Here is an 8,079-nt window from a genome sequence, read left to right on the forward strand (position 1 = left end):
GGAAGCAGGGATGGGCCTCCCAAGACTGCCCTGGGTGGGCTTGTAACCAAAGCAGCCTCCAAGCTGCCCAGTAGTGGTGAGGGTTGGACACATGTGGGGGTGTGGGTGGGGTGGGGTAGCTGAATGTAGCCATCAGGCCCCACCTGGGAACAGTGAACACGGACCTAACTGGACTCTAGATCCACTATATGGTAGGGAAAGAGGAAAAGCAGCAATAGTGACTAGTTAATTCTTCCTCAAGGGGTCACCTCATGGAAGGAAAACGACTTCTACTGTCCTTACCTCTTGTCTCTAAGTGGCCTGGGCATTTATGAGGAGCTAGTTTGACAAGATGGAGGCTGGGTTGGGAATTGTGGATTCAGCCTCAACCCTTGGCTAACCCACTTTACTCTGTAAAATTGAAGCTGATGTGGGAGGGGTCAAGCAGGTAGCAGCTCTCAGGAACTTGATCTTCCCCAGTAGACCCCTATATCTGGTCCTCCTGCTCTACCAGTGACAGTTCCATTTCCGCTTGCGTTCCCTCCCTCCAGGGGCCCAAAGAAAGGCCGGCGCAAAACCATGTGCAGGCGCTTCCAGGGCTTTATAGTTCTCTCCGGGATAGACGGACAGACAGACAGTGCGGCCCGCGCCGTCGGCCCGCATCATTGGCACCTTGGACACGGCCCCAGGCCCAACCCAGTTCCTGGTACTCTCCCGGGAAGATTCCGGTCCCTCCCCAGCTCAGCACCTCGGACAGTTCTCGGCCCAACAACCCCCCTCCCCCCTCCCTCCGGAAACAGTGAAATAAATTAAAAGGGGAGAGGGATAACAAGAAACCTAAGGATAAGGAAGAGGGACGCCCCTCCCTCAAAATAGTAGAGTTTTCTTTCTCTTGCCGCCCGCCCACTTGAGGCCATCGCCGCCGGGGTGTTCTCGCAGGTTGATTTTGCCCCCAATCTCAGCCTCCTGAAAGAAGCCAGCAGTCCCTCCACGCCCCCATCCCCCGCCAACTCCCGGCATGCAACACGTTGGAAAAGGTGGGGAGAGGCGGTGGGGGTGGGGCAAGGGACCATTCTGGTGGTTGTCTGGTCGCCTGGGACTGCAGTTTCTTGTCGCACCTCAGTTGGTCCAAATTAAAAACTAACAGTCCCTTTGATCTGGGGAGGGGGATAAGGGGTCTCAGGGGAAGAATTGCAAGATGATACAAGCAGAGGGGGAAGGCAAACAGGAGGGGAAATAGTCACACATGACAGGAGCAAGGAGAAAGAGATCCAGAAGGGAAGATGGGGACACAGGTGCAGGAGGAAAAACCGGGGGCAATGGGGGTACAGTCAGGCACGGGGGTAAGGTGGAGATGGAAACACACACCCAAGGAACGGTGAATGCAAAGGGAGAGGGAGAGATGAAAGTGCAGACAGGAGGAAAGATGAAGACACAGAAAGAAGGTGAAGAAATGCGGGGGGGGGGGGGGACAGGAGAGATGGACTTACAGACACGCACGGCAGGGAAGGGGGAAACCCGGCAGAAATGAAGAGATAAGGACACTGACAGATGGAAAGGATGAGGCTGGGGTGCCCTTCCAGTGTTCATCCCCCATTCCCAGCCCACGCCCAGCAAATCCAGACACCATGGCCTCTGGTGTCCTAGCCTCCACCTTCCCCTGCGGGACAGGAGCGGCTCCTCCTCCGCCCAGCCCAGAGTGGCGGTAACACCGGCGGTGGCTTGAGAGTCCCGGGGGCGGGAGAGAGGGGGGTCCGAGTTTGTGTCGGAGACTTGGGCGGGGGGCGGGCACGGCCCCTGGGTATCCCTAGCGGTCCAAGTTCATAGTCCAGTGCTTGGCTCCGGCCGCGCAGCTGTCCCTGGCGGCCGAGGAAGCTGCGGGCGCGCTCCTACTCGGTGGACCCCCGGCGCCGGCGGCAGCTTCGCCCTCGTTCTTGAGGTCTTGAAAGACTTGCGTGAAGAAGTGGGGGTCGGCGTTGAGCCGCAGCATCTGCGGGCTGAGCCGCTGGATGAGGCGCAGGCAACGCTGCCAGAAGCGCTCCTTGTCAGGCTCCACGAGGAAGGGCTTGAGTGGGTAGGAAATCTCGTTGCCCATGTAGGAGTAGGCGAGGTAGAGGCAGGTGAGGAAGGCGGCCTGCAGCTCGGCTGCCGACGCCAGCTCGTCCCCTCGCAGGGACTCGCGGCACAGCAGGTACACGAACACCAGGTTGGCGGGTGTAATGAAGGCCTGGTCTTGCCAGCCCTGCAGCAGCAGCGAGCGGTCCACGCCGCGGAACCAGCCCACCAGCTCGCCAGGGCTCAGCTCTTTGAGGCGGTAGCAGCGTAGGCACACAAAATCGCCCAGGCAGCGGAGCAGCTCGCCTGTGGACGCCTGCACGATGACCCTCCGCGGCGAGCCACCAGGCACCGGCGGCGCCGCCTGCGGAGCTGGGGGTGGTGGCGGCGGCGGCTTTCCTCCACCCGAGCCTGGCGGCGGGGCTGCAGCGCTGCCCCCCGACGGTGGCTCGCAGGTGGCAGCAGCCGCGGGCACTGTGGGCACTGGCACAGCCAGGGGCTTGGTGGTGCCACCGCCGTCGGGGGCGTCCCGGCCCTTGCGGAGAAGGTTCTCGCGGTTGCATTGTTGGACTAGAGGGTCAGGACCGGTGGACGCTGGCTTGGGCGTCACCTTCTTGCTGCCTTTCTTCTTCTTGGCAGATGCGGCCACCAGGCGCTTCCAGGTGAGCGCCGAGATGAGCACGGACGGACGCTTGAGCCGACTCTCGCCTTTGCCGCCCTTGCCCACTGGCGGCGCCCCGTAGCCCCCCAGCGCCTCGTCCCCCGAGGGCGGCGCCTTCTTTTTCTCCTCCGGCAACCCGCCGGGCCTCCGGCCCTTGGCCGAGGAGGCAGGGGAAAGCGACAGCACCGTGCCCATCCTGCAGAGCGGGGCCGGCGCCCGGGCCCCGGCGGGAACCGCGGGCGGCGCCGCTGCTGCTGCAGCCCCGGGGGACCCGGCGGTGGGGGGCCTAGCCCCGGCCCGCGCGCGCGGACAGGCGGGGGAAGGAGCTGCTTTGCTGTTCGGCGGCGGCTGCTCAGAGTCTGAGCTGCACCAGCTGCAGCGTCAGCCCCACCCCTTAGGCCCCTTCTTTCGCCCCGCCGCGCCCCGCCTCACGCAGCCAATCCTCACCGAGCTGCCCTTCTGATCGGCAGCTCCTCTGACCAATAGGATATCAGATATCAATCTCAAATCCCGCCTTAGCTCCCACCCTCTGTCCTGGGTCCTTTCCTTTCACTCGAAGGGGAAAAGTGGGTAAGGGGCAGGAGGTGGCCTTCGTTCGAGGGTCCCTCTCTGGGTCAGAGGTAGGGCGTGGGGAGAATGGTTGCTCCCACCACCTTCTCCAAATCCTAGGGCGGTGGATCAGCTTGTTTTGATGCGCTGGATTCGCGGTAGCAGAGAAGCCATGGGAACAGTCTTCTCTTTCCCCGCCCCCATCTATGTGTAGGAGGGCAGCGTGGCAGAGAGTGCCCTCATCCAGAGGCGCAGGTCCCAGCTCCTTGGCACTGCACTGGTTTCTCCAATCTGGCCGTCGGGTCGATTCAGCGCCCCCCGCCGCCACTACGAAGGACTGTCAGCAGGCACATTATTGCTCTGCCTGTGAGGGGGTGTTGGCCGATGATGAGACTTCCTGCAGGTCAGAGTCTGCCTTCTTGGGGGTCTTTGCTTCAGGGGAGCAAGACCCTCAGAATATGTCCCTGCAGCTGAGCCTGTGGCTGTGGTCCCTGGGCAGCTCGTCTTGCCTGGTTGTCCCCACCAGCACACACTGATTCACATTTGGGTGGGTGATGGATGATTGATCCCTGGGGAAACGCTGAAAATTGGGATCAGGCTTGGACAGTGGACATGGCTTCCTGTGTGGAAGGAGGCCTAAGAGGGTTGGTCAACCTCCAGTCCAGTCCAGATTGAGGTGGGTTTTCATCCTGCTGCACAGGCCCTGCTGCCTAACTTCCAGCTGCAGGCTGATTGGTTAGGTCCTACCCTTTTCTGTCTCGGGTCTGTCTGTTCCCTCCTCAGTGCCCACCAGATCTTTGTCCAGGAATTTGGACTTTCTGGGCCTTACCTGCAGGTCCTGAGCCCAGCTAGCTCTATGTGCCTTGTAGCACCTGTCTCCTGGTCTGCTCTCTGTAGCTTCCCAACACAGGAGTCTTCTATTTTCTTAAATGGCCTTGTAGGTGGGTATGAGCCTGATGGGGAGAGAAGACTGTCTACAGGGTAAAATCCTCAGAACTGTCCCTGGAGTTGTCTCCATGTGCTTCATGAACCCACACAGCTCCAAGGATCCATTGCTATGAAGATCAGTTTGTGCACACATTCGTGTGTGTGTGTGTGTGTGTGTGTGTGTGTGTGTGTGTTTCATTCTAGATAGGCTTTTTCAGAATCCTTGTGGGCTGCAGGTCCAACCACCAGAAGCCCCAGCTTTTCTCATCAATTTCCCGGCCCCTACTCATTCACACCCTGCTGGAATCCTGCAGCCTGGCTATCTTGACTACCATGGTCACACTCAGACTTGTACCTCCTCCCTGACTCAGTACCCAGTGTGTATCTTCTCAACAGGATTGCTCCTGCTCTCTTGGATCTGATTTTTATTCTCTTGCAGCCCAAGCTGGCCTGCTCAATCTCTTATTCTCTCCACAGTTGTAGGGAAATGTTCCTTCTTTTCAACTCCTGTAATTGGCCCCACTTCCTCCTACAAGGCCTTCTGAGTCAGCCTTTATCTGACACCCAAGGAACAGTTGGCTCACCGGTAGTTAAGGACAGGCCCCACAGAGACTGAGTTGCGCTGGCGGAAACACTGGGCACGTGAATCTGAATGGCACGTGGGCCCTCCCAGCACTGCTCCCAGGAGTCCCTCATTGACGTAAGGCCTTTTGCTGGTAATGTTTAGAACAAGATCTTCCCTGCAACACCACCGACATCACCACTCCAGGCCCTGTTGTGACCTCCTATTGTTCTCTTGATCAGGATCAAGAACTGCCTCCTCTGCTTCAGGATCCCTAGACCATGTAGTTCCAGGGGTCTCACTCCTTCTCACTCTTTGCCTTGCCCTGCCTCAGACCCTCTTTCTGCCTCACACACAATGCCTCTCTCCTCAATCTCTGAGCTCCTGCTCTGGCCAGAACTCTCTCTCAGATTACCACCCTGCCTTCTGTCAAGTTCTTGAAATCCCGGTTTCTCCAGGGAGTCTTTCTAGAGTTATTGGAGGGGACCAAATGCTCTGACTTCAGCCTCTACAACCTCTTACACTCAGCAGCAGCTGCTACCTAACAACCTGATTATGGGCTAGACTCTGGTTTCTATTTCAAGATGTGCAAGATGAATATGGATAGAATTTTTTGGAGGGGGTGGGTATGGGGTATTGAACCTGGGGTGCTTACCATTGAACTATACCCCCAAAATAATAATTAAAAAATAATAATTAAAAAAATGACTGGGGGTATGGTAATTAAATAATTAATTTAATTAAATAATTTTAAAAAATTGCTTAGGGCCTCACTAAGTTGTTGAGGTTGGCCTCCAATTTGTGATCCTTTTGCCTCAGTCTCCTGGGTCACTGGAATAGAATTTTAAAAGACAAACTAATTAAAACAGATCCACAAAGAGCAATAGTATTGCTCTTATATGTAAGCTGCAGGCTCTAATGGATGAGCTGGAAGGAGTTTTTACTTCTACAAGGTGGAGACCAAAGGAGATAAAGGTAGTGAAACCAGGAAGACTTCATGGAGCAGGTGGAATTTACAGAAGGGCAATGACTTCCCTGCCACATCTGCCAATCTGCCAGTGTTTTTTTTTTTTTTTTTTTTTTTAGTTGTAGTTGGACATAATACCTTATTTTTATGTGGTGCTGAGGATCAAACCCAGGGTAGCACTCGTGCACATGTAGGCAAGTGCTCTATTGCTGAGCCACAACCCCCCTCCCGCCAGTGTGCTTTTTTGGTTGAGTTATATTTAAGGTCTGTATGCTGTGATTTCCCCCTATGTGTTAGTGTCTGGATGTTGCTTCTTGTCCGTTTCCTGCATGCTCTTCAGGGATGGGCTGGCTATGTCAGACTCCCTTAGATGGGAAAGCTCCTGAGGCCTGGCTCCCTGTCTGTCCCCTTGTCTCTTCAGGTTATCTAGAACAGCACCCTGTCCAGATTACTGGTTGTTTCTGAGGCTCAAGGCAACAACTGCAGGCCCAGACCAGGAGCTGAAAGGCCCGGACTGAGGTGATAGCAGTACAGGGTTTATCGTTGAAGATCACCACCAGCTTCACCTTAGATGATCCCCTCACATTCCTGCCTGGGTAATGAGCCCTGATTTTAAGGGAATGTCTCCAGGCAGCCCAGCCCGGCTCTTCCTTCCTCTGGCACTGCCTTCCTTCCTCTCTTTAGGGCCATAGTCTAGGGGGTGGGAGAAGGAATTTTAGTCCACTGCTACCCAGTTGTATGACCTTGAGGAAGTCATTTCAGTTCTCTGAGCCTCTGTTTCTTCATATTAAAATGCAAAGACTCTATACATTTTAGTTTTATTATCAGACAAAAATGAATATTAAAAGAATAAAATAACATTTCAGGAATTGAACTGAAAGAGGATTCCTAAAGTCTCTCCCAATTCTATGATTTGGATTCTAAGTTGAATCTAGCCTACCAATCTGTTTGGCTCTCTAGCTCCAACCCTGTCTGGCTCTCCCTGATCTGTCTCTGTCTGACAGGCTCAGTCTTTGTGTGCACAGCATCCTTGTGAGGCCTGCACTTCTGCAGTTCAACCCAGGTGATGAGAGGGAACGTAGCTCTGGCTCTTAGTAATGGAAATCTTCCCAGGTCCCTCCAGGCTTTAGAGGAGCCCTAAAAGATAGGTAGGCACAGGAGGGAAGGCTGAGGTCCAGGGTCTTCCCATAGACATCAAAGCTGGAGACCCCAGGTTTTGGTCATTTGGTATGCTGAGTCTCCAGGGGCCTCTACAGAGTCAAATGGAAACACAGAATCTTAAAGCAGCCAGGATGGAGACCCAGCCTGGGCATCTGATGCTTGGATCCTACTTCCCAACCCTCACCAGCTCTGTGGCTCCTCACCCCTAACCCTAACCCTCAGTTCCTGAGATGTGCAAAGGGGAGGTATGCACCAGCCCTGGTCTCCCTCCCTCTCCTGAGAACCTTACCGCAGGAGAGCTGGGTAGGTAGGTGGAGGGGAGTAGAACCCCTCCGTAGGTAAAAGGAGGGTGGGGAGAGGGGTGATCAAAGAGATGATACCGACAAAGGAGGTGCCACTAACTGTGGGCAAGGAGACCCCACCCACATTCTCACTTCTTTCCTTGCAAATAGCAAGCTCCTTGCTAGAAGGACTTAATTAAGGAGCCCAAACACAGATTCTTTGAAACAGGGAATAGGGTCAGGAACCAGGAGGAATGCCATGCCCCAGGGCAGAAAGAAGGGATCAAGCAATGCTAAGACGGTAGAGGTCGCAGAATGAAGGGATGAAGGGAACAGAAACAATAGAGGTGAGCTGGAGGCTCCTTTTCTCTGCCACGAGTTGATTCCTTCCTTGATGAACAGGGGAGCTATGTCTCCCTTCTAGTTTTCCATACCAGTCCTCATCTCTGACCTTCCTCCTCAGCTGCCCAGCTCCTGCCTCCACCTTCCTTGGCTGCCCCTGAGAACAGCTTTCTCTGTCTAATCCTCCCAGCCTTTCTCAGTTCACCTTCTCCTGCCAGCACCAAGCCTCTTTTTGGCCTCCTCCCCTTCGCCCCATGCTCCAAGCATCACCCTCACTCCATATCCTCACTGGTGCCCAGGATAGCACTACAGATGTAGGAGCAGATCAAGAAGGGCGGGGGTGGGGGCTGTTGCTCGGCTGAGATATTCTTAGCCTGTCTGGGGGCTGGAGCTGGAATCAGCGTTTCCATCTCAACCAGGCAGGTGGCTGCCAGAGATTGCCGCTATGACTGGGTCTTTCTCTAGTGCCCTCATGTCACATGTCCCTTACCCTGTCCAGATTCTGCACTGTGAGCACAGACTCTCAGAGACACCTGCTTTCCCACCCTCGTGTCCTGGGCTAGGAGGTTGCTTCTGTGCCTGACCTATACCAAGA

The 8,079-nt window shown here is 55.3% G+C and overlaps 1 protein-coding gene across 1 annotated transcript; it reads right to left on the bottom strand.

Annotated features, from left to right (window-relative positions):
* Positions 1–1,786: 1,786 nt before the first annotated feature.
* LOC143642297 (cyclin-dependent kinase 5 activator 2-like) lies at positions 1,787–2,890 on the bottom strand. The gene has a single exon (XM_077110622.1). The coding sequence runs from the start codon at positions 2,888–2,890 to the stop codon at positions 1,787–1,789; it is 1,104 nt and encodes a 367-aa protein (XP_076966737.1).
* Positions 2,891–8,079: the final 5,189 nt, after the last annotated feature.

This window comes from Callospermophilus lateralis, chromosome 11 (genome assembly GCF_048772815.1).
Source record: "Callospermophilus lateralis isolate mCalLat2 chromosome 11, mCalLat2.hap1, whole genome shotgun sequence".
NCBI lineage: Eukaryota > Metazoa > Chordata > Mammalia > Rodentia > Sciuridae > Callospermophilus > Callospermophilus lateralis.